The sequence below is a fragment of the Pan paniscus genome, chromosome 15, assembly GCF_029289425.2.
Source record: "Pan paniscus chromosome 15, NHGRI_mPanPan1-v2.0_pri, whole genome shotgun sequence".
NCBI lineage: Eukaryota > Metazoa > Chordata > Mammalia > Primates > Hominidae > Pan > Pan paniscus.
This window is the reverse complement of record NC_073264.2, coordinates 71555505-71582048: the sequence shown is the minus strand read 5'-3', so window position 1 is coordinate 71582048 and position 26544 is coordinate 71555505. Positions and strand designations below refer to the sequence as shown.

The following is a 26544-nucleotide window of genomic DNA, read 5'->3' as shown; positions in this document are numbered from 1 at the left end:
TAGTTTAAAAAAGAGGATCAGAATGACATCCCAAGGTATCAAAATATTATTTTTACTTTTCATAATTTCATTTATTTAATACTCCATTCAGATTCATGATTTCATTTAAGTATTTATTGTGTAGTAAGCACTGTGCACTGTTCCGGCTATCAAGGATACAATGATGAGCAAAACAGATGAAAACAACCCCACCCTCATGGAGATTATATTTTGGTATGTGAAGCAAGAAAATGCTCCAAAAGGATATCCAAACTGCCAAATTAAGACAAAGAGCTAGGAAGCACACAGGGAGCAAGATCAGGAGATTTCATCAGATAACAATCTGTTTATACTTAACAAAAATTCACTTATTTCTCTCTTTTGGTTACCAAATAAAACCAAGAAGTTGGGTGGGACAAATATTATTATGACCCCTACCCCTTTTCAGATTTTGAAGCAGAACATCAGAAAATTTAAGTAATTTTCTCACATTGATAAATGTCAGTAGAGAGGTAAGCCTCACCCCTGGACACTCTGAGGCAGACACATCTCATATATTTCCCATAAGTCATCTCTATGCACAAGAAACACAACAAGGACTAAAGGGAGGGAAGGATGTAGCTTTATTTGCTGCTTAAAACAATAAACAATAGATAGAAACATGTTAAGAATAACTTGAACTTAATGACAATGTTTGTGGTACTAATGTAAGGGAAGATCTTTGCAGCTTTCTGGAAATGGTCAGAAATGTGCTCAGTTTCAGGGATGTACTAATGTTTCTACTGCCAAGAGACTAAAGTGTACTAATGCATGGAATATTAAGTTAGAGACATTTTCTTAACCTGATGAATGAGCCTTAGTTTCTTTGGGACCAGAACATTGTCGTAGATACATAAGAAGCCCAACAGTAAACAGGAAAATCAAAACAGACAAAGAAGGAATCACAATCAGCGGCAAAAAAACTCCTCTCTTTGCAGATGCTGGGCCACTGTCAATACTGCCCCCATAGCCTCTGTGCTGGCAGTAGGGTGGGGACCACCCATAGCTACAGTGGCAGTGATGTTTGTTATTGCAGATCCCCTTCATATTGCAGGTCTCAGGAAGGCAGACATGTGACAAGACAGACAGACTGACACACTTCTTGTGGATGCAGATCTTTCCTGGGCCACACACAGTACCATCTTTCACTTCACCAATGTCAGATATGTTCATCCTTAAATGATAGTCAATACCCCAGCAGGTGACACCATTGATATGAGTGTGCTGCAAAGTAAAATGATCTTGGAGAAGAGGAATGTCTCTCACATTCTCACATTGAACTCTCCCACAAAAGACATCAGAGATATGACATTTTAGGTATGTTGTGCCATTTATACCACAGTGACCAAAACGGTTTCCCTGAGAGTTGATTTCTTTATAGCAATTCTGAGATGCACTTTTTGCATCTTTACCAAAAATCTCCCTGCAATGCTGGTCATGGTTATTACACCTCTTTTGATAGCAGTAGGCACTGTCACTACAGGGGATCCCGTCCTGCATATATCTATCTTCTGGACACTGATGAGATGTTCCATTGCACCATTCTGGAAGGTCACATTCATTGACCTCTTGTCTACAGAGTTCCCCTGATGGCATGAACTTGCAGTCTTTGCAACAAAGCCCAAAAGCACAGGCAGCCCCAGGCCTTAGAGTGCAGTTCAGCAGACAACAGGCGTCTTGTTCACACTGCTGTACGGATCCACAGTCACACTGCTCTTCTCTTTCAACCACACCATTCCCACAGCGCTTTAGCATAAAGATTTCCCCCAATCTTGGAGGATTATGCAGACATGATCCCTGGTTTAAGGTGGTCTTCATAAAATCAGCGTAACTGCAATTGGTGAATTTCTCTGCTGGCACTCTAAAAGTATTCATGATGCAACCTCTTTCCCCACAAAAACAGAATTCTTCATCATGCTGCATACCCAACGTATGACCTAACTCATGGGCCACAGTGTTGGCAAAAAGAGACCAAGTATCTCCTTGAAAATTATCAACTCCACAATCAATAGGTGGACGACATATTCCTGCAACATAGGCTAGGCCAAGTATACTTATAAGTGAATTTTTTATGAACATATGTGCAGCATCATGCTGTAGCTGGGAAAGACTGATTTGTTTCCATTGAGAGAAATCGTTCAGGACCTGTTCTATGCTTGTCATTGGAAAAACATTTCCTTGATTCCAAATTTCAATTCCAATCAAAATTATGTAAGTACCTAACTGCTTATACATGGAATCCACTATGTTGACAACAAGAAATACATCCTCTTGCACCTTTGAGATGTTGCTTTGAGAGTAAATGAAGAAATCATGGTTCACCACAACAACTAGCTCCAGAAACCATGCATGAGTCCACCAGTCACCAGCAGATTTTGGTTCCAGAGCTGAGTTCTCAGCCTCTTCAAATTCCAACTGTTGGTGTGCTACTTCCTTCTCTGTTAAGCCACATCTCATAGCTGGGAATTGTGTCTCATTACTGTTTATCTTATAAACCAGATGTTCAAATGTGGCAGAGTGCCTGATGGGTTCAATTTCATAAGTGAGGCCACTTATTTTTAATACTCCTCGAAAGCCCCCAAAACAAGCACTGAACACAACCAGAGACTCAGGGGCCCCCTCCACGTAACCATGATAGTAACAGTCATCTGGGATGAAGAGCTGATCCTCCAGGAGGGCATGCTCATCTGTGTAAGTGAACACTGGGAGGTGTCTAGAAACTAAGAGCTTCTTGACCCTCATATGAACAACGTGTTTCTGGCCCCCAAACCGCAGACTATAGGAGAGCCATCCAGGAGTCTTTGCACTTCTGCCCCTGCTGATCACCTTCAAGGGGATCACCACTTCTGGGGAAGTGAAATGCTGGGAGGGCCCAGCCTGACAGTAGCCAGAAATAGACAAAAATACCCCAAGACAGAGCAGCAGAAGAGTGACCCTGATGTACATTAGGGTCCCATCCACTGCCATTATGAAGCTGTCGTTATGGAGCCATCTGTCCAGAGCAGAAGAGGACAAGGTGTGAGGCACTGCTGGTCTGGCTTCTCCCTCTAAGCTGCTCAGGATGCAGGGCTGACCCTGTGGATCTGTGTCCTGGCAGAGTTAGATCAGAACTGCAGTGCTGGAAGTAAAAATAAAAAGATGGGTTGGAAAGGTGGTAAGTAAGGAATCAGGAGAGAAAAAGAATGGAGTAGTGAAAAACTGGTTGATGAATCAAGAAAATGCTTTGGATTTGCTTTTAGTAAATGAGGGTGGGGATTTAGGGGGTATAGAGGAGACAACATGGGCCACGTGGTGATAATAGTTGAAGTTGGAAGATGGGTACTTAAATAGTTATCTCAATCTTTACAGGCAGTATGAAAATGTCCATAATAAAAAGTAAAAGCAAAAGTAAAGAAACTTAAGAGTAGGGTGACTCTATATATCAAATTGTCCAAGATAGTATTAGTTTATGCCTGTTGCCCTTGCAATAACTATTGATAGTGTCTTCTTTGACTGTCAAAACTGGAGACATCAAAAATAATCACAATTCTGTGTCAAGTTGCATCAGTCTTATGATTTACTTTAGTTTCTTTATCTCAAAGTTATTTACTATTCCTCATTGTATTCATCTTTACTCATAAGTTCATTAGACTGAAAGATTCTTGACTGCAGGGTTTATGATTTTCATTCATTTTAGTATCCTCTGTAATGCCTCATATAGCTCTATGTACAATGAAAAATGGAAAAACGGAGGAGGGATTGCGAAATGTCTTGGATTATAAGTGAATGCAACTAAAATGTGTTCATATTGTAGTATAATTTTTAGAAAAGAAAAAAAATTCATGAAACACTGACATCATTTAAGGATATGGAGAGAATAATGTTGTTCTCTCCAGTTAGCTACAGGAGAGTCCCAAAGACAAAAGGAAATGCTTTCAGAAGAGAAAATGAGAATCTGTGCAGTTTAAAGGTCTTTGGAAAAGGAACTCTTTTCTTATTAGGGCAAAAACCATTGTAGAGTCTAGTATTTTAGGATTGCCAGGGAAGAGTCTGAGTGTTTGCTCAAATATATTTACCAACAGTTTTTGAAAGTGGGGAATTTCTGCACCTGTCATACAGTCTGGCTGGCAACACTTATCCATTTCTTTTTCTATTTATTAAACAAGTCTTTACGTGTTTAGAGCATACAAAGTGCAGGATATTGTGCTAGATATTAGAGAAAGAAAATCAAAATACAGAGCATTAAATAAATTATCAATTTAGTGCAGAAACTGTGGCAGGAGCAAGAATAAGCTTTAGGAGGTCAGTAATATTGTATTCAATATTTTATGTATTTCATGACTTTTTTTGCTGAGGAGAGTGTCCATATATTTCATCATAGTCTCAAATGACTGTCAAAAGTGAGGCTAATAAGCACTGAGCATGTGTAGAAACAAACAAAAAAATAGATAATTATAATATGATCAAAACCGGACAAAGTTTATGCTTCAGGGATCCTCACTGTACAGACCTCTATAAAGACCCTGTAAGGGGCTCAGCAATGGACTTTATGAAAGTCATATAATTATGAGTAATCAAAATTAGTCCCTATACAAGAAAAATCTCAAACACCCTGAAATATTACATCGCATACATAAAAGACAATAGAGGTTTTCTAAAATTTGACAATAGTAAATTTAATTATTTATCTCATTACCAATAACAAGCTGTGAAGCTGAATTTTCTTTTCTAAACTATTAATAATACCAAATGAATTTTTATTAAACATACTAGGGAAAGGCAAATGCCTTTCAGTTCTTGCCATAGAAATTATAACAAAATAATTCTCCTAAGGGAGTTAATTAAGCAATTTAAAAACTGTAGGGAAAAGGTATCATAAAAGTGAGTTAGGAAGTTGATTAATGTAATAATGAGGGGATTAAATTTTGTGATGTTTATGGTGTTTTCAACCTTTTAATATTTATAGTTTGTTGCAGCTTCTTTCTTATGCTAAATAAATCCTGATTTTCATACTGATTTTCTGCAATTGTAACTTGGTATTATTTTTCTTAAAGTGGGCCCCTCATCTTGCATCAGGCCCAAAAACTTAATTTCACCTCTGACTGTGATCAACATATTGATGAAGGTAGGTGCTGTTTCTTATAAGAACAAAAAGGAAAAGCATTTAAATCAAGCTAATCTAAGAGGACTGACACAGAAGATATAAAAATGAACATGCCTGACCCAACACCAATCATCTCCTGGATTTTGAATCCATTTCTAATCAATGCTTTCTTTGCCCTGATTCAAGTTTCCTTATATTCTCTTCTTATACCTTCCCTTGTGCTTTCTGGAGGCTTCCTTTAAAGACAAAAGGAGAGAGAGAACCAACTCCATCCTGTACCTCTTCACAGAAAGCTCCCTACATCTACTTACTGTATTGAACCTGAGCTTTAATAGAATTTACTGCTTGCCTAAAGGCTTCCTCTTGAGAAACCCCATCCTCAGAAGTCACATGCACCACAAGGTCCAGAGTTCCTGTTCTCCACAGCCCACAACATCAACACCAAATCATTTATCCTGCAATATCTGACTACACTATTTTTAGATGTCTCTTCAACCACCCTTATCACACTTGGACAAAATTCAAAGGCTCTGGCCCCTGACTGATAAAATTATTCTCCACCAAAATTCCTACCCTCAACTTAAAGTAATATTAGCAAGTATATAGAAAACCCATCTGAAAACAAGACAGGGTTTTTTAAAGTTTTTTTTAACCTCTTCAATTCATCTTCAGTGTAATTCAGCCCACCCACTCATAGTCATAATGTATACCTTGTCAACACACAAAAAATTCATATATCCTAATCAATTTACCAACACTTTTAGTTCTCCCAGCTCTCCCCCTTACTTCTGCTATACCTGTTTCTCAAACCCAAAGAAAACCCAAATACTTTTCTTTCATCATCCCGCATTTCTCTTAATGTTCTTGTCTTCCAATCCATTCAAGCTCTGCTACCAGTTTCATCCCTTCAAGCACTGTATGCCAAAATCTTTGACTCTAGAGAGTCCTAAATGTGACAGAGACTGTCGGGGGATGGGGGGTGGGCAGGAACTGCATTAATCCTTCACATACTTTCTCCACTCCTACATCAAAGCTACTAATGCTGCTCTGAAAAAAAAAAAAATCCCAAAACCAATGTGTTTGTGAAAGGCTTAAAAAGAGAATATAGAAATCAAAACTGAAATGGCTTGTCCTGGATCCCCAGCCTAAGGAATAGAGATATAAAATCCAGTAGATATTTCAAAACTTCCTATGCCATATTGCTCTTTTCTTTATTCTCCTGGATATTGCATTTGCACCTCCTCAATCTTCTGAGTTTTCCTCATTTATGTATAGTGCCAGCAGCTGAAAATCCATTCTCATTGTCTCTCAATCACAGTAGTTAGTTAACCAAGTACCTTTCCTTTCTAATATAAAGTATTTAAGGCTTTTTTCCTTTTCTTGTCCTAGACTGGCTATGTGGATGCTGGAAGATGGGGAAAACTTGTTTCAAGCTGAACATTATCCTTACCATTAACTTGCCTAAAGAGGCTGGATTCATCTGGGCAGTTTTCACTGCTGCAAGTTAGGCACCTTATTCCACAAGGTGCAAGTAGCATGGAAGAGAAAAGCAAAGTTCATAGGCAAAACTTCCAAGAACAAAGATCTCTGAATTGGGATGAAATTCTAACTGCCAGATTTGCTCTCTGTATCTCTCTTGATATGTTTTCTACTTACTGTGGAGTGACAGTTGTTGTGGATGGGAGGATTGAAAATGGGAAGAACTAATCAAAGATATAATGTTGTGGAAAGGACTGATAAGCTACACAAACCTGTGTCATATTATTCTTTTCCTTGGAGCTCAGCATGACAGCAGGCAATAACAGGAGAATAACTTCAAAAAAATCTTTAAAGCCAGACTCATTGTCTTCATTCCTAGGACTTACAGAGACCAAAGCTCCTGAAGTACCATCATTCTACCATGGATACTGTGAAGTGGTACCACTATAAATCCGTGTCCTCTAATGTCAGCGGACTATCAAGAGAGCCAACAGCCCTCTTCTGCATGTTTGATAAACTCTTCCTTTCCCCACAGCTATTTCAAATTCATCAAGACCGCTCTCTACCCATCTTCCCTCTTATTCCAATGCCCTAATGCACTGTTTTCCTATCTGTCTGTCACTAATATCTGTCCCATTAGAGTCATGGAAGTAATTCAGCTGGCTATAGCCTGCAGTCTTTTTCCTTAAGGAAATAGAACAGAAATATCAGAAGGCATCCCTAGAAGATCCTTAGCAACCCTTGCACACACAGTGCCAAATATGTGGGGTGTAAGTGTGTGTAAGGCCACAATGTCACAATATAAAATGGATTTCTTTCTCTGGAATATGATACACACACACACACACACACACACACACACACACACACACACACGCCAAATTCAAAGACAAAATGGTTTCTGGGCCTTTCACCATCTGAATCCACCTATATCTACCTCTTCTCTACCTTACTACCTCTCTAGTCTCATTAGCCCCTTATGGTTCCAGATCATCTCTCCCACCTACTTGAGGACTGTTTCTATCAATTTTCCCTAGTCTCAACTGCATCTTCATCTTCTACTACTTTATCTATTCCTTACTGGCAATTGAGGTGACTACCTCATCCTGATTTTCCCAGGACTGTCCTGGTTTTAAAACTGAAAGTGCTGCACCCAGCAATCCCCTCAGTCTCAACCAAACTGGAATGGTTGGTCACCCTACCTACATCCATGCTCAAGTCACTCATATCTTTAAAAATGAAAACACGCCGGGCGCGGTGGCTCACGCCTGTAATCCCAGCACTTTGGGAGGCCGAGGAGGGCGGATCATGAGGTCAGGAGATCGAGACCATCCTGGCTAACATGGTGAAACCCCGTTTCTACTAAAAATACAAAAAAATCAGCCAGGCGTGGTGGTGGGCACCTGCAGTCCCAGCTACTCAGGAGGCTGAGGGAGGAGAATGGTGTGAACCCAGGAGGCAGAGCTTGCAGTGAGCCGAGATCGTGCCACTGCACTCCAGCCTGGGCGACAGAGTGAGACTCCATCTCAAAACAAACAAACAAAGAAAAAAATGAAAACAAAACAAAAATTAAGAGACTTCACATTATCCAGTGGACTACTCTGGATACCAAATTATGCATAGAACCAAACTTTATGAATGACTTACCATCAGAAGAAACAGTAGTTTCCATGGCCATTTCTGTCTAGATGGTTTATACCATGCTTTATCAATGGTTTGTAGCTGAGGCCACAGAACAAAGGGAAACATAAGCCCTCTCCCTGTTGTCTCTCAGGTGACTAAATTCTAGATTTAGCTACTTAGCAACAAGGAACTTTCAATTCTACAGAAATAATAATAGGCTCTGAAGAATATCTTGCTCTCATCCTGCCATTTCTATACTCATTTCCAAATTTAATACAATTGGAATTGGGTTGTCTCCTCACCTCTAGTCTATGTCCCCTGACAGCACAGGTTCGTAATTTTGCTGGTGCCATTGCATTGGTCTAGACCGTCTAATCACTTTTCCCATTGAACTGAATTATAGTAACTTTATAGGGCAAGATCAAATTCCACTTCCATTATCAAATCTTTCCTAAATAATCCAGAAAACATTAACATCCTGTAACTCTCTTTATAACTTTAATATGCAATACATTTTTGTGTGACAAAATTTATATCCTTGCTATTTTCTGTTTCATACGTGAGTTTTAAAAATTGCATCTCCTATTAGACTATAATGTTTTGGAGAAAAGTATGCTCAAAATGATTGGTGGAGAATTTATGGTATAGTGTTTGGTAAAATATATAATCAATAAGATGAGTTCAATTTATAAAAACTACATAGGATAAAGACTAATTTAATAAAATATTAACTCTAACTTTGGGAATTTCTGTTATAGATTTTTGTCAACTCCTAATTTACCTGGTAGAATCAGAGCCTCATGAGATAACCATCAATTAGAAGCAGTTTTAATTACAGACCCCTTCCATTTCCTGCCAGGAAAAGATTCTACTATTTATGCTGGTTTCTTTAGAAATCTGACAAGGTTCCTTTTTATAAACTGTTTTGCTCATACATGCAAAACTGGAGACACCTCTGCCTTAGGAGGGGTAGATACAAAGAGGTTTGTCTTCTGCTGGACTCAGTGGATAACATCTACTTCTATACCAGACATCATTTACAATGAGGTATACATAGCCCCAAAAAATTAGAGTAGAGGAAACCACATACATTCAATCATGGAAAAAGCTTAGTAGCAAGCCAGTAGCACTAGTAAGCAGAGCGAAGAAACTCTACGCAGGGAGAAAGATAATTGAGGAAGAATAGAATGCCTGCTTCAGGCAGAACAAATAGTAACCTGCAAGATCCATAGGTGGGAAAAGAATGAAAGCTTCCCAAAGGAGCTTGGCTTGATCTCTCTAGCTGTAAGAAGGAGTAATATTTATTTATTCTTCTTCTTTTTCTTTTTCTTTTTTTTTTTGACAGGGTCTCACTCTGTCACCCAGGCTGGAGTGCAGCTGTTTTTTGTTTGTTTGTTTGTTAGTATCTTTTATAGAGATAGGGTTTCTCCATGTTGGTCAGGCTGGTCTCAAACTCCTGGGCTCAAGTGATCTGGCCTCCCAAATTGCTAGGATTACAGGCACCCGGACAACATTTATTTCTTTGTAGAATCAGCACTAAGAACTTCTGGTTCCAGAAAAGATAGAGTAGACACATTTTTTCCTATTATTCCTAGTAAGTATAGTAAGTCCTCAACGTCATGAATAGGTTCTTGGAAACTGCAACTTTAGGTGAAACAATGTACAGTAGGTCCTGAAATAACATTGTTTTGTCCAATGTGTTTCATTATAACACTGATGAGACAAATAAAAATTTGTTTTGTTGTATGTTACTTTGCATTGTTAAAGTCACAGTTTCTGAGAACCTATTGCTGATGTGAGGACTTACTGTGCAAGTAAAAACACTGTATTTTAAATAGAAAACAAACATAAGAAGGTTAAGAAAGGTAGAGAAAATCATGCAGAGAAGCTACCTACCCTGGGATCTAAGGAATAACATGGTGGTGAATCCCTGAGTTTTCTTTTAACCTCAAGCAATCTGGAGAAGCCTATAACATTTTAATGCCAACAGACATAGAACAAAAAGACTCAAGAAGTTTGCTGTCTCTAGCCAAAGGACTCAGAAATGAGCAGTCTGGTGAGACAGAAAACTTTTAGAAAATAACCATCCTTCTCCACCCAAATGTCATGGGAAAACTTGTATTCCCACATGCACTTCATCAGCAAAAGCCACATGGGGAGCTTCAACTTTCAAATCTTCCCAGCTGTAACGTGGCATCCCCTCCCCCACCCCACTCACTGGGGTGGTGTCAGAGAAGGTCAAGTTGAGTTCTGAGACTTTCCTCCTTGTCATGCAGTAAATGAGGCCCTGATATAGTTTGAATGTTTGTTCCCTCAAAATCTAATGTTAAAGCATGATCCCCAATGTTACAAGTGAGGTGTGATAGAAGGTGTTTGGCTGGATCCCTCATATATGGCTTGGTGCTGTCCTTGCAGGAATGAGTGAGTTCTTACTCTATGAGTTCACATGAGAGCTGGTTGCCTAGCCGAGCTCTAGGAACAGGGCCACCACCCTTCAGACCCCTGAATGATAGAGCCACCAGCAGCTTGTACCCTTAGCCTAAAAACACTGCAGGCACTCAATACCAATCTGTGAGGGCAGCCACAGGCGCTGCATCCTGCAAAGCCGCAGGGGCAGAGCTGCCCAAGGCCTTGGGGAGCCCACCCCTTGCACTAGTGTGGGCTGAATACAGGACATGGAGTCAAGGATTATTTTAAAGCTTTAAGGTTTAATGTCTGCCCTGCTGGGCTTCAGACTTGCATGGGGCCTGTTGCCCCATTTTCTTTTGGCCAATTTATCCCTTTTGGAATGAAAATGTTTGACAAATGCCTGTGCCACCATTTAATCCTACAGGCACATAGGTGGAAGAAACTTGCCTTGAGTATCAGATGAGACTTTGGACTTTGGACTTTTAATTGAATTGATGCTAAAATGAATTCAGACTTTAGGGGACTACTGAAAAGGGATAATTGTGTTTTGCAATGTGAAAAAAAAAAACATGAAATTTGGGGTCCTGGGAAAAAATGATATAGTTTGGATGTTTTTACCCTCCAAGTCCGATGTTAAAATATAATCCCCAATGTTAGAGGTGGGGCCTAGTGGGACACGTTTGGAGCATGGGGGTGAGTCCTTCATGAATACATTGGTGGTGTCCTCATGGTAATGAATGAGTTATTCCTCTATGAGTTCATGTGAGATCTGGTTGTTTAAAAGAGCCTGGCACCTCCTCCCTCTCTCACTTTTTTCCTCTCTCACCATGTGACACACTGGCTCCCCTTTGCCCTTTGCCTTCAGTCATGATTGTAAGCCTCCTGAGAACCTCGCCAGGAGCAGATACAAGCACTAGGCTTCTTGTACAGCCTGCAGAACCATGAGCCAAATAAACCACTTTTCTTTATAAATTACCCAGTCTCAGGTTGCTTCATAGCAACACAAAACAAACACTGGCTCCTATTTCACAATGTCAATGGAGGTCACTTGGACAGCTGTAATGAGGCATCTTTCAACTTCCCAGCTAGGATGGCATCAACAGAGGCCTAGAGAGGAGGATGAACTTTTCCATTTGAACAGCAGATGTGAGCTGCCCTTTACCCCTGGCATATCAACAGAAATTAAGTGGAGAACCTGGAAAGATGCCAGCGTTTAGCAACAGCAAAGTAATGCCGTTCTTACCTACTGGTGCAACATCATAAGGATCCTGATAAAAGAAAAAATTTAATAAGATCTAGGGCCTCACAACATAACACCCAAAGTGTTCAGAATACAGTGGAGGCCAGGCGCAGTGGCTCACGCCTGTAATCCCAGCACGTTGGAAGTCCAAGGTGGGTGGATCATGAGGTCAGGAGTTTGAGACCAGCCTGGCCAATATGGTGAAACCATGTCTCTACTAAAAAAAACAAAAAATACAAAATTAGCCAGGCATGGTGGTGTGCACCTGTAATCTTAGCTAATAGGGAGGCTGAGGCAGGAGAATCACTTGAATCCTGGAGGTGGAGGTTGCAGTGAGCCGAGATCATGCCACTGCACTCCAGCCTGGGCGACAGAGCAAGACTCCATCTCAAAACAATAAAAAAAGAATACAATGAAAAATCACTGGTTATTTATAAAACCAGGAAAATCTTAACTTGAATGACAAAAAGACAACAGATGCTGACTCTGAGATGATGCAGATGTTAGTATTATCTGATAAGGATTTTGAGACAGACATCATGAACTGCTTCAATGAGCAATTACAAATCCGACTAAAATGAAAAAAATAGAGACTTGGAACAAAAAAATGAGAAAGTCTCAGGAAAGAAATATAAAATATAAAGATGAAAATAATAGAAATTTTAGAACTGGAAACTACAATAACCAAATCCAAACTCACTGGATGGGCTCAACAGCAGGACAGAGAATAGAGAAAATTATCAGCAAACTTGAACATAGAGAAATAGTTAATACCAAACCTTTTGTTAGATTTATACCTAAGTATGTCATTTTTGGGAGGTGTTAATATAAATGGTTATATTCCAAAGAGATCAAATCAGATCTGTACAAAAATGTTTATTGTGGGATAATGTGTACTACCAAAGGTTTGTGCACAATTCTAATTCCATCATTAGAAAGCTATTAGGTAAACAGCAATGCTTCTACATCATGAATAATATGCAGTCATAAATGAAAAAGGATTATCTCTTTACATTAATATTCAGTGATTTCCAGGGTCAGTAAGCTTAAAAAACAAGATTAAGAGAAGTATATATGGCATACTACATTTTGTGTTAGGAAGGAGAAAAAGGAGAATTCTGAGAAGATGACAATGTTGAGACTTCGATCCATCTATTAGGAAAGATAGAGCTGATAGATGCAGGAGGCAGATAAGGGAACCTGCCCAGGGTCTTGCCTGGGCATGCTCACAATGAACTGGGGGCCTGTATGTTCACTGGGAGAATGGGGTGGAGCCACCAGGAATTCACACCTTATGCTGGGAGAGGGGCCTGGCCTCTTCAGCTTGTGTGAAGTGGTCTAGTCTTCAATCTGTGAGGTGGTAGCATGTTGGCGGGACCACTTCTTTCTTTGCTGAGCTTTCTTTTTGCCTAATAGATCTACCCTCCTCATCCTTAATTTGTCCACGTGCCTAATTTTTCCTGGTTGTGAGACAGAAACCTGGATTTTAGCTGAACTAAGGAGCAAAAAATCCTGCATCATTTGGTAGCCTGTAGAGGGACATGAGGAGGGGTGAGTAAAGTGCGGACCCAAAAATCTCCTTCCCTTTCATTTCTGAACCTTTTTGTCCTCACACTAAGTCTGAGGGTAGAGGAAACTGCTCCCCCGCCCCCCAACACCCATCGCTCTTGGTGGTCAGGAACTTTGGCCCTGGTCCAACCCAGTCTTTTCTATGGCATTTTCCTTCTTTTTGGGGGAACTGTAACGGCATCTATCATTTCTTTTACAATATTGGGGATGTTTTACCCCCACCCCAGTGGCCTCAGGTACACGTACAGGATTGACAGGTGAGCAGTTGCTCCCCGCCCCTCTTCCCTTTTGGCTGGGGCACATGGCTGTGTCTGCTGCATGTGCGTGCCAAACACACACACACAGGCCAACAGCCACGCAGGGCAAAAATGAACCACAGCCACTACCCAGGCCCCAAGGCAGCCTCAGGGTCCCATGCCCTGCACCAACAGCTGGCCAGCATTCCCCACCACATACCCCTGGAGTCTTCCCCTCCCCTGGCCAAGGGGTCCAGCTCAGTCCAAACCCCAGGGAAGAAATAGCAATTAAAAGTTTCTCTCCCAGTTGAAGAAACTCATTTGCATAAGAATAAGAGGTTTCTTCCCCAGGCATCTTTTTCTTTTCTCCATTTTTCAGCAATTAACACAGCGCTGTATTTAGTTTTTTTTTTTTCCTTTCTCCACCAGGTCAGAAGTTAACTTTTATGTGAGAGGCATTTTTTTTTCCTTTTAGAAGACGTTTTACTAGGTTGGGACCCCAATTCACAAGACACCCTTTTCTATCCCTTGTTGGAGGAAGACTCAAATCCACAGCTTCACCTTAGCATTCTACTTATAAGGAGTTCATGCAACCCAACCCCCCAGAAACATTTTTGTCCCAACTTCAATTCCAAGTTCAGGAACTCAAAGGCTACTGACAGCAGGGGAGATAGGGCATACGTGGGTAAGAGAGGATGATCCCACCCCCTAGACCCCTCTGTTAACATGGGTGAAAGCTGCTTTGATACCCATGGGTGGCAACCTGTTGTGATTGCCAGAACTCAGAAATATAAGGATGGAATAAAGAAAGAGGCATGCCTTGCTTTCTCTACCTCATGTACCATGGGTATTCGCTAGGAAAAGAAGGGAACTGGGGACACCTTGCTCCTCTCTTTCTAGATGAGTAGCCATTCATCTTCCGTCTGTACCTCTTTGAATGCATCCTGAGTCCTGGGTCTCCTTTGAAAAAATGCCATATTTTTCCTTTTTCCTCCTCTGTCCTCTGTTCACAGATGGATGGTTGTGTCCCCGTGCTGCAGGACACTCCCCTCAGATGTAGCCTCCAAACTGGGAAAAGTTAACTTCCCAAGCTTTAAACTAGTTGTCTTGGGATTGAGCTCAGTGGGGAGGGAACACAGAAGCCTGACATGCTGGCAAAAGGGGCCTGACATGCTGGCAAAAGGGTAAGAATGTTTTTTTTTTTTTTTTACCAGTTGAGCTTTTGGCCCCACTCTCCCTGTGCAAACTGGTAAAGGGAATGATAAGGATCACTGTTTATATTCTCTGTAAAGTTTGTAAAGTTTTAATTATGAAAAAGGATTCACGAGGTTGGTCTTAAGCTGTAGCCAATCTGGTGTGCTTTGCATGCTTCTCTATATGGTTCTGTAAGAAAGAGGGGTACCTTAGGTTGGGATGTGGGCCTAGGACTCTATAGGCCTTCTGCTCAAGCCAGCCTGGAAAACTGGTCAGTGGCAAACTTTGCTGAAGGCCTCCATCATATTTTATGTACTTGGAAGGATGACCTGTAACCATGTGGCAGTGCTTTGTTTTAGCCTCTGCCATTTTACAATGGTGGCCCAGGTTCAATCCTGGCTTAGGGAATGAGTTCTTTCTGGTTCGATATCTGTGACCTTTACCATTTGTTGATTCACTTCCCCTCCATGAACTACCTTGAATTTTCCTTTCTGTGAGCACCTGGGAAGTTACCTTTCATAAAGTTCAAAAGCTAGAAATATTGGCTGCTTGGCATGGCTAAAGTTGCGTAATAAGGAATTTAAAAGGACTTTCTTAAAGAGTGCTTATCTTAACTAAAAGTGGATATCCAAGTTATAGGTATATTTAAAAGGCCTTTATGTTTTTCTCTTCTTGGATCTTGTTTTGCTGGAAAAAGGTTTTTTTTTTCTCAGACAGCTGAATTCTTTTTCTCCCTTAAGGCATGCATGAGAGGCCCTAAAATAATTTATGATGGCCTGGGGCTGCTTGGGCAAAACAGAAAAGTTGCCACAGATTCCATTTTGGGAGAGACCTCTGTTTTCCTCATGGAGCCCCAGGAATTGGAAGCAGATGAATCCCTCTCAAAATCTGATTTTGTCTTCCAGCTATACCTGTTTTTTAGGCCCTAGAAACTGCATGCTTTCCTAGCCATGCTCTCAAAGGGCCCACTCAGAGGTGAACAGTCCAATTAAGAGATTGCAGAACAGAAAATCTGATAACTACTGGATCTGCTTCTGCTTGTCTGTGTGGTTACATAGGTGTAGTGTGTGATGTCTATTTTTAAAAAGAGCTCTAATTAATTGACTTGAAGGATAAGCACTAGGATCAAATATTTTTGAAGAAAAAATAAACACTGTAATGCCTTTTAGTTCATGTGACTTTAATCATCAAGAAATAAAAAAAGACTTATGGATTCTGAACCCCAAAAATTTGAGACAGGTCTCAGTTAATTTAGAAAGTTTATCTTGCCACGGTTGAGGATGTGGCCATGACACAGCCTCAGGAGGTCCTGAAGACATGTGCCCAAGGTGATTGGGGCACAGCTTGGTTTTATACATTTTAGGGACATATGAGACATCAATCAATATATGCAAGAAGTACATCAGTTCCATCCAGAAAGGTGGAGACAATTCAAAGTAAGGCCCCCCCAACTGGGGGCTTCCAGGTCACAGGTAGGTGAGAGATAGATGGTTGCATTTTTTTGAGTTTCTGATAAGTATTTCCAAAGGAAGCAATCAGAATATGCATCTATCTCTGTGAGCAGAAAGATGACTTTGAATAGAATGGGAGGCAGATTTGCCCTGAGTGGTTCCCAGCTTGAGGGGGCCAAGATATTTTCCTTTCACATTTCCCCCCTTTTCTTTTTAAAAATCTTTTGGAGAAAGTATTTTACAAGGAAATGAGTCTCTGGTCTTGTTTCATCTGATCTCTCATGGCTAGGATGGTTTATTTCTAGATGTGTAGGTTGCAATAGCTCATTTTTAGCAGGTTGTATAAAGTCTCATGTCCTGTGAAGAGAAAATAGTGGTGTGATGGTTAATACTGAGTGTGAACTTGATTGGATTGAAGGATACAAAGAATTGATCCTGGGTGTGTTTGTGAGGCTTTTGCCAAAGGAGATTAACATTTGACTCAGTGAGCTGGGAAAGGCAGATTGGGTGGGCACAATCTAATTAGCTGCCAGCACAGCTAGAATATAAGCAGGCAGAAAAATGTGAAAAGAGAGACTGGCCTAGTCTCCATCCTCCTGTGCTGGATGCTTCCTGCCCTTGACTATCAGACTCCAGGTTCTTCTTCAGTTCTACAACTTGGACTGGCTCTCTTTGCCCCTCAGCCTGCTGATGACCTTGTTATCATGTGAGTTAATGAAGCAGAAAATGTAAAAAGAAAAATAAGTAAAGGGAAAAACAAGTTTTCCTGTACTTGGCTAACTCACTCCAAGGCCAGCAATAGGCAGAGCCCTAGTGGGGCCTTGATAATACTATCTGAAAAGCCAGAGCCCAAAGGAATGAGCTCCAGAGATTCTCCGAACACCTCCCCACCCAGAGCAAGAATAAGAAAAACAAGTTCTTCTTACCAGTTTCCCCCTTTGAAATTCTTTTCCTATACCATTATCCTTTGATCTCTTCTCACAACTACTTTTGTAACTATTTCTGCAAGTTTGCAAGGATTTTGTAAGTTCCTGTTTTCCAGCTGTGCAGTATGGCAATGGTCACAAGACATGCCTGAGTTGTAAAACCTGTCACTGTTTGATAAACTGCCTTTGTTCTGCTTCTGTAAGCTTGCTTACCCATCTTACAGGTTTCGCACCCTTTTCAGATGTATATATAAAAGTCAAGCCCTGTCTTTGTTTGGTGCTCAGCCTTTGGATATGAATCCGCTGAGTTGGTGGCCACCTAATAAAATCCTCCTATTCCAACCATTGGTCTCTCTCATCTCCTGATTCCTGCAACATTTTGGTGAGCCAGCCAGGGGCGGAGACAACAGGTTTGCTGTCTCCTTTGCCTGGGGGTCTGGGCCCCTGGGCTGGGGGAGAACTGTGACCTCACGTGCCACTGGGGGAACTCAAACCCAGAGAAGGAAGCAGCTCTCCCACGACTTGGTGCCCCTCCCTGACATGGTGTTAATCCTTACCATCCCGCAGACTGAGGAATGGAGACTATACACAAAAAAGACACAGGCACCAGACCTGCCTCATATGCTGGGGATAGAGGAATTGTTTGGGTTACTTACTAAAATTCCTGGAGTATGGGCTGAAGATAACCCTCTGGGATGGCTGTAAATTAGGCACTGGTAGTAGTAGAATTAAAACCAGGAGCAACTCCGGTTCGGGTTCACCAGTACCCACTCCCCTGAGAAGCCATTTGGGGCATTTACAACCACTTAAAGTGGCTCTATGATCCTGGAATCTTAGTCCAATACCAGTCACCCTGGAACACTCCACTTACCAGTACAAAAACCAGGGTCTGGTGAATATAGGCTGGCGCAAGATTTACATGCTGTAAATCAGGCTACAGTGACCATCCCTCCAGTGGTACCAAACCTGTATACTTTAATGGGACTCATTGCGGCAAGTGCTGCTTGGTTTACTTGCCTAGACTTAAAAGATGCCTTTTTCTGCCTTTGCCTAGCACCAAGTAGTCAGCCCCTCTTTGCATTTCAATGGGATGATTCAGTCACAGGCACAGGGGAGCAACTCACCTGAACTAAGCTCCCACAAGGATTCAAAAACTCTCCCACAATTTTTGAGGAAGCATTGGCCTCAGACCTCAAGGCCTACACCCTGCCAAATAATAACTGTGCCTTGCTCCAATATATAGATGATCTCCTTTTAGCAGCCCCAACCCATGAGGACTGTTACCAAGGAACCCAAGACTTCCTCTACCTCCTATGGAAAGCTGGTTATAAAGTATCCAGAAAGAAAGCCCAAATTTGCCAGGAAAGGGTTAAATATTTAGGCTTCCTAGTGAGTCAAGGGGAATGCCAGCTCAGCAATGAACAAAAGCAGCCTGTTTGCGCACTCCCAACTCCAACAACTTGGCACCAAATAAGAGAATTCTTCGGGGCAGCAGGGTTCTGCCGTATCTGGATCCCAAATTTCTCAATAATGGCCAAGCCCTTGTATGAAGCCACAAAGTTGGGGGGAAAGGAACCCCTCCTCTGGGAGGCTGACCAGGAGAAGGCGTTTAAACAAATTAAAGAAGTCTTAACCCAGGTCCCAGCCTTAAGACTGCCAGATATAACTAAGACTTTCTTTCTATATGTCCATGAACAAAAGGGAATAGCTATAGGGGTCCTGACTCAAGTCATGGGATCACGGCATCGCCTGGTGGCACACTTATCCAAACAATTGGACTCTGTGGTGCTAGGATGGCCTCCTTGCCTCAGGGCACTAGCTTCCACTGCCCTATTGGCACAAGAAGCTGACAAAATGACTCTAGGGCAGCAACTAACCATCCAGGTACCACACTTGGTTATAACGTTAATGGATCAGAGACGGCACCATTGGTTATCGAATCCGAGGATGACTCAGTACCAGGGGCTCCTACGTGAAAATCCCCACATAACTTTGGAAACAGTAAACATCCTTAACCTGGCTACCCTGCTCCCAATCGAATGGGGATCCCCCTCCATGACTGTGTGGAAACAGTAGACGAGGTGTTCTCAAGCCAGGGAGACCTTACAGACCAACCCCTCAGGGACCCAGATGTTGAATTCTTTACAGATGGAAGCACTTTTATGCTGGAGGGGGTCCGCCAAGCTGGGTATGCAGTAGTAACACTGGACTCAGTGACAGAGGCTCAACCTTTGCCTACAGAAACTTCCACTCAGAAGGCAGAGCTAATAGACCTGACAAGAGCTCTTTTGCTGGCAAAAGACAAAAAAGTCAATGTTTATACAGATTCCAAGTATGCCTTTGCCACATTGCGTGTTCATGGAGCAATATATAAGGAGAGAGGACTAATAAGTGCTGGGGAAAAATAAATAAAGTACAAAGAGGAAGTTTTACAGCTCTTAGATGCTGTATGGGCCCCAAAGAAGGAGCTGTTATGCACTGTATGGGGGCACCAGAGGTCCAGGACACTAGAGGCCAAAGGAAACAGAAAGGCAGACAGGGAAGCAAAACAGGCTGCAGTGACAACTTCGCATCCTGGAGAGGAAGCCCTGGCTATGCCTCTTCTCCCAGAACCTCCCCTCCTGGAGGTCTCAAGTTACTCTCCAAATGAGAAGGCCTGGTTTGCCCAAGAATCCGGAAAATATATTGAGGGAGGATGGTGGAAATTCTCTGATGGGAGACTAGCCATTCCTGAAATGGTGGCTTCCAAATTTGTAAGACAATTCCATCAAGGAACTCACATGGAGAAAACAGCACTAGAAATGTTACTGGGACACCATTTCTATGTGCTGCGGCTCACTGCCATCACCCAAGCTGTTTGTGAACAATGTCTAACTTGTGCCCAGAACAACCCATGACAGGGGCCCACTCGGCCCCCAGGGATTCAGGAAATGGGAGCCACACTCTGTGAAAACCTGCTTATGGACTTCACTGAGCTGCCCCGAGCAGGGGACTATCGGTACACGTTAGTACTCATCTGCACCTTTTCAGGATGGATTGAGGCTTTCCCCACCAGAATAGAGAAAACATGAGAAGTGACTAAAGTACTGTTAAGAGACATTATCCCCAGGTTTGGACTGCCCCTAACTCTAGGGTCAGACAATGGACTGGCATTTGTAGCCACAATAGTTCAAAAACTAACACAGCTGTTAAAAGTAAGATAGAAATTACACACAGCCTACCGGCCACAGAGCTCAGGCAAAGTGGAGCACATGAACCAGACACTCAAACAGCCACTGAAGAAATATTGCCAAGAGACCCATCTAAGGTGGAATCAGGTCCTACCCATGGTCCTCCTCCGAGTCAGGTGCACCCTTACCAAACAAACTGGGTATTCACCCTATGAAATCTTGTTCAGCCGGCCACCCCCAATCATAGGTGAAATTAAGGGTGATCTCCGGGAGCTAAGGGAATTAACCTTAAGAAAGCAAATGTAGGGCTTAGGGATAGCCATGCAAGATGTCCATGGCTGGGTACGGGAAAGAATGCCCATAAGCCTGGCAGACCCAGCACACCCCTCTAAACCCGGGGACTCTGGGTCAAGAAATTGAATCCAACCACTTTGGGACCCCTATGGGATGGGCCCCATACTGTAATCTTGTCCACTCCCACTGCTGTTAGAGTTGCAGGAATTGTGCCTTGGGTCTACCCCAGTTGGCAGAAACCAGCAGTCCAAGACAAGTGGACCAGCCAACAGGACCCAGACCATCCAACCCGGCTAATCCTATGATGGGACTGAGTTGCCATTAAGGATGGTGACAGCCCTGCTCTCGTCACTCCAGAAGCTGACCAGTCTACACATGGCTGAAGCTTGAGGAGACAACAGCCATGCTCTAGTTACCCTGGAAGCTTACTAGTCTATGCATGGCTGAAGCTTAAGTTGTCATCAGGGAAGTAATGTGGCTAGAGATCTTAAGCCTAGTAATTTTCCTTGTAATATTAATTGTTTTACTGTTGTTCTGTTGCTTTGCTCAACCTCCCCCACTGGGTAAAAACCTCTTTTGTCCTTGCTGGGTATAACGATGCTGCTGTTTACTTTGTTCCTACTCCTCCCCATCAGAGCACTCCCTTTACCTGTGCCAGGGAATGGGCCCATAGAAGGGTGCCCCCACTGTACTCACACCACATGGTCGGGGAGCACAGTAACTAGAACCCTGTTATATCACACTTACTGTAAATGTACAGGGACTCGCCGAGGAACTTGTATTCACAATCAGTCGACCTACTTTGTCTGTGACCTGGGAAATGACCAGCCTTATATATGTTATTATGCTAATTCCTCACCTTATGAGTCCATCTGGTTTGAGGTCTATGTCAGGCTAAAAGAAGGGACCCTTCTAACCCTAACCAAAAAGGTCCCTCCCTCCTACAGGGGGCCTAATTCCTTGTATTTTGATGCCTGCCAAGCTGCATACATCAGCTACTCTTATCCTGTAGTTTCTTGTGACGGCCTATCATGGGAAAGATACTATAGTAACTGTCACAAGTATATATGCACACCAAGGAGAGGAAGCTTTCAAGAGAAGACCCCTCTTTGCTCCCTGAGGTCTCTGGAAGCAGACTGTCAGGCCAGCACAATGTGGTCCATTGACCCTGTAGAAAGTCAGGGATGACCACAGGAGACAGTCAGGCTTACCAAAATGCCAGCAAAACCATATTGTAAGACGAGAACCTACAATCCTTTAAATTTTACCATCTTGGAGCCAAATCTGCCCATACGGACTACAGGTTACCCCATGACATTATGGATCAGTGGTCAGGGAACTGACCCAGGAGTCTATTTATATATTATAAAGAAAACTCGGACCCATTCAACCCAACAATTCTGAGTTTTTGAGTCATTCTATGAGCACATCCACCAGGAGTTGCCTGAACCTTCTACCTTGGCCAGACACCTCTTTCCCCAACTAGCTAAAAATATAGCTAGCAGCTTGCACAGCTCCTCATGTTACATCTGTGGGGGAACCAACATGAGAGATCAATGGCCATAGGAAGCAAGGGAGCTAATGCCCCAAGATAACTTTACTCTGAATGTCCCCTCCCCCAAACCAATGCTCACAAGCTTGAGCATCTGGCTCTTAAAAACTTCTATTGTTGGGAGACTCTGCATTGCTCACTGGGGAAAAGCCTTTACAGACCCGGCAGGAGAATTAACTTGCCTGGGACAACAATATTCCAATGAAACAGTAGGGAAAACTTTATGGTGGGACGGGAAATATAATTCTGCATTGCCCCACCCAAGCCCATCCAGTTTCCCTTCCTTAAACAACTCTTGGTACCAACTTAATGTTCCAAATATCTGGCAGGCACCCTCTAGCCTCTATTGGATCTGTGGACTGCAGGCATGTCGGCAGCTGCCAGCTAAATGGACAGGAGCTTGTGTACTAGGAACAATTAGAACGTCCTTCTTCCTAATCCCTCTAAAGCAGGGAGAAGCCTCAGGTACCCTGTTTATGATGAAACTAAAAGGAGAAATAAAAGGGGCATAGCCATAGGGAATTGGAAGGATAATGAATGGCCCCCTGAGAGAATAATCCAACATTATGGCCCAGCCACCTGGGCAGAAGATGGAATGTATGGATACCACACCCCTTTTACATGCCCAACCACATCATAAGGTTGCAGGCAGTGCTTGAAATCATTACTAATGACACTGCAAGAGCCTTAAATCTGCTGGCCAAGCAAGCCACAAAAATGAGATACGCTATTTATCAAAATAGATTGGCCTTAGACCACCTCCTAGCCCAGGAGGGAGGGGTATGTGGAAAGTTCAATCTAATTGTTACCTAGAAATTGATGACAATGGAAAAGTCATTGAAGATATAACTGTAAAAATCCAAAAATTAGCCCATGTTTCAGTCCAGATGTGGAGGGGATGGTCTCCAGACTCCCTCTGCGGGGGCTGGTTTTCATCCCTCGGAGGATTCAGGACCTTAGTAGGAATAGTTCTGGCCATATTAGTATTAATATTCCCTTGTCTCTTACCCCTCCTTGTCAAAAACATCCAATCAGCGATAGAGGCTCTTCTAACAAGCCAAACTACTCAGCTAATGGCTCTAACCAAATAGCAGCCCTTGCCAAGTAAAGAACTAACTCCCCATGAAGAATTAAAATTTGATGATGATGCTTTCTATTAAACTTCATTTATAGGAAGCATCAAAGGGGGGAATGAAGCAGAAAACATAAAAAGAAAATTAAGTAAAAGGAAAAACAACTTTTCCTGTACTTGGCTGACTACCTCCAAGGCCAGCAATAGGCAGAGCCCTAGCAGGGCCTTGATAAAACTATCTGAAAAGCCAGATCCCAAAGGAACGTGCTCCAGAGACTCTCCCAACACCCCCCCAACCCCGAGCAAGGATAAGAAAAACAAGTGCTTTTTATCAGTTTCCCCCTTTGAAATTCTTTCCCTATAGCATTATCCTTTGATCTGCTCTTACAACTACTTTTGTAACTATTTCTGCAAGTCTGCAAGGATTTTGTAAGCTCCTGTTTTCCAGCTGTGCAGTATGGCAATGGTCACAAGACATGCCTGAGTTGTAAAACCTGTCACTGTTTGATAAACTGCCTTTGTTCTCCTTCTGTAAGCTTGCTTACCCACCTTACAGGTTTTGGGCCCTTTTCAGATGTATGTATAAAAGTCAAGCCCGGTCTTTGTTTGGTGTTCAGCCTTTGGATATGAATCTGCTGAATTGGTGGCCGCCTAAAAAAATCCTCCTCTTCCACCCATTGGTCTCTCTGGTTTCCTGATTCCCACAACATTAATACTTAATAAACTCCTATCTATCTATCTATCTATCTATCTATCTATCTATCTATCTATCTGTATGTATGTATTCCATTAGTTCTGTCCCCCTGACTAATACAGATTTTGGTACCAGGAGTGATTCTAGAGGAACAGAATATTAAGGATGGAGTTCTTTTGTTGGTTTTGGGGTTTCTGTGGTTGGTTGCTTAATATGATTAGACCCAAAAATGCTAAGGACTCTACTTCTGATAGTATGGAGAACACTGATAGTACTTGGCATGAACTGTTTAGAGAGTTATGCAAAATAAATGCATTTGACACTCCTGATTCATTGCTCATGAGAGGCAAGGAGTTTAGTGACTCAATACATAATACCTTTGACCATATGTGGAGAACAAGGGAACATAATGAAACTGGTTGGTTGCTCCTAAGTCTAGCAGACAAAGTGATAAAAGAAAATGATGAACTCAGGGATTTTATCTCCTGGCCTCAGAGGCAGATGGTGAGCCTCAAATCTGCTAAGATTGCCCTGAGTGACAGTTTTATCTCCTGTAGAGAAAGAGCTGAAATTATGGAAAAACAGAGACAAGCTCTTATCATGTGAGTGGCTGACCTGGAACAAAAGTTGCATACACAACCTTGTCAGGTGTCTACTGTTAAAGTGAGGACATTGATTGAAAAAGAATGAGACCCTGCATCTTGGAATGGGGATGTGAAGGAGGACCCTGATGAAGCTGGGGACACTGAGTTTGTAAACTCTGATGAGACTTTCTTTTTTTGCCAGAAGAAACAGCTACCCTATCCCCAGTAGCAGCAGCATCGCCTCCCTGACCCATGCTGCAATCAGCATTTCCACCTTTGTCTGAGGAGATAAACCCTGTGCTGCCTGAGGCAACAGTGATAGCCTCCCCTGAGGCAATCACCAGGCAAGATAATGTTTATTCTCCTCAAGAGCCACTCCCAATGCCCCTGTTTGCTTCTAGACCTATAACTAGACTAAACTGGCAGGTACCTAGAGGTGAGATTGAGAGTGTGACCCATGAGGAAGTGTGTGACACTTGAAAAGAACTGCTTGAGTTTTCTAATTTACATAAACAGAAATCTAAATAACAGGCATGGGAATGGATATTAATGGTGTGGGATAATGGTGGAAGGAATATAGTGTTGAATCAGGCTGTATTTATTGATCTGGGCCCTCTAGTACTCTGCATTTAATGTTGCAGCTTGGGGAGTTAAAAAAGGGTCTGATCAGTTTTTTTTTTTTTTTTTGGTTACCTGAAATACGGATTTAAAGATGGCCCACTATGAGTGAACTGGAAATGCCTGATCTCCCTTGATTTAATGTAGAGGAAAGGATCTGAAGGCTTAGGGATATTGGGATGGTGGACTGGATTAGTCACTTTAGACCTACTCATCCCAGCTGGGAGGATCCAGAAGATATACCCTTGACCAATGTCTTGAGAAATAGATTTGTGAGGGCAGCACCTGCATCTTTGAAGAGCCCTATAATTGCTCTTCTCTGTATGTCAGATCTAACCATGGGAACTGCAGTCACTCAACTACAAAATTTATATACAATGGGAATAATTGATCCCAAAGTGGCAGAGGCCAAGTGGCAGCCCTCAACCATCAAAGTCAAGATGGGCGTAGCTATTGTAATGGACAGCAGAGGCAAAGCAGCAATCAGAATAGTGTGACTTGTGTAGACCTCTGGCATTGGCTAATTAATCATGGTGTTCCTAGAAGTGAAGTTGATAGGAAGCCTACTGCATGTCTACTTAATTTATACAAGCAGAAAACTTCTAGGTCAAATGGATAAAAGACTAATTCGAATGATAAAAACAGAGAATCACTGCCCCTTAATCAATTTCCAGACTTGAGCCAGTTTACAGACCCAGAACCCCTTGAATGAAGGGGAGTCCGAGTCCCCTTGAGGAAGGACCCCACTACATCACCAACAATTTATGCAGTTAATCTTTCTCCCATCCTTCCCCAAGGAGATCTCCAAATCCAGCCTTTTACCAGGGTAACTGTGCATTGGGGAAAGGGAAAATGATCAGACATTTTGGGGACTACTGGACACTGGTTCGAGAAGGTCCTGAAGGCACAAGTAAGTTACATGAGGAAGTGGCTCAAATGCCCATGGTCTCCACTCCTGCCACCCTGCCTTCTCTCCCGCAGCCTGCACTGATGGCCTCATGGGAAATTCCCTATGATCAGTTGACAGAGGAAGAGAAGACTAGGTATGGCCTGTTCACAGATGGTTCTGCACGATATCCAGGTACCACCCAAAAGTGGACAGCTGTAGCACTGCAGTCCCTTTCTAGGACATCCCTGGAGGACAGCAGTGAAAAGGAGTCTTCCCAGTGGGCAGAACTTTGAGCAGTGCACCTGGTTGTGCACTTTACATGGAAGGAGAAATGGCCAGATGTGCAATTATATACTGATTCATGGGCTGTAGCAATGGTTTCGCTGTATGGTCAGGGACTTCGAAGAAGCATGGCAGAAAAATTGGTGACAAAGAAATTTGGG

General features: G+C 42.4%; 1 protein-coding gene across 2 annotated transcripts in view; it reads right to left on the bottom strand.

Annotated features, from left to right (window-relative positions):
* Positions 1-579: 579 nt before the first annotated feature.
* ADAM21 (ADAM metallopeptidase domain 21) overlaps positions 580-26544 on the bottom strand; it is a 41757-nt gene continuing 15792 nt past the window's right edge. The window contains exons 1-2 of one of the 2 annotated variants that reach the window (XM_055097743.2): positions 8228-8360; positions 580-3136 (exon numbers count right to left, since the gene is read on the bottom strand). In XM_055097743.2, coding sequence (XP_054953718.1) covers positions 817-2985 — 2169 coding nt within the window. In that variant the 5' untranslated portion in view covers positions 2986-3136; positions 8228-8360 and the 3' untranslated portion in view covers positions 580-816. Of the gene's footprint in view, positions 3137-8227; positions 8361-26544 lie in introns of those variants that run through there. The other variant, XM_034937733.2, reaches the window with a different exon arrangement.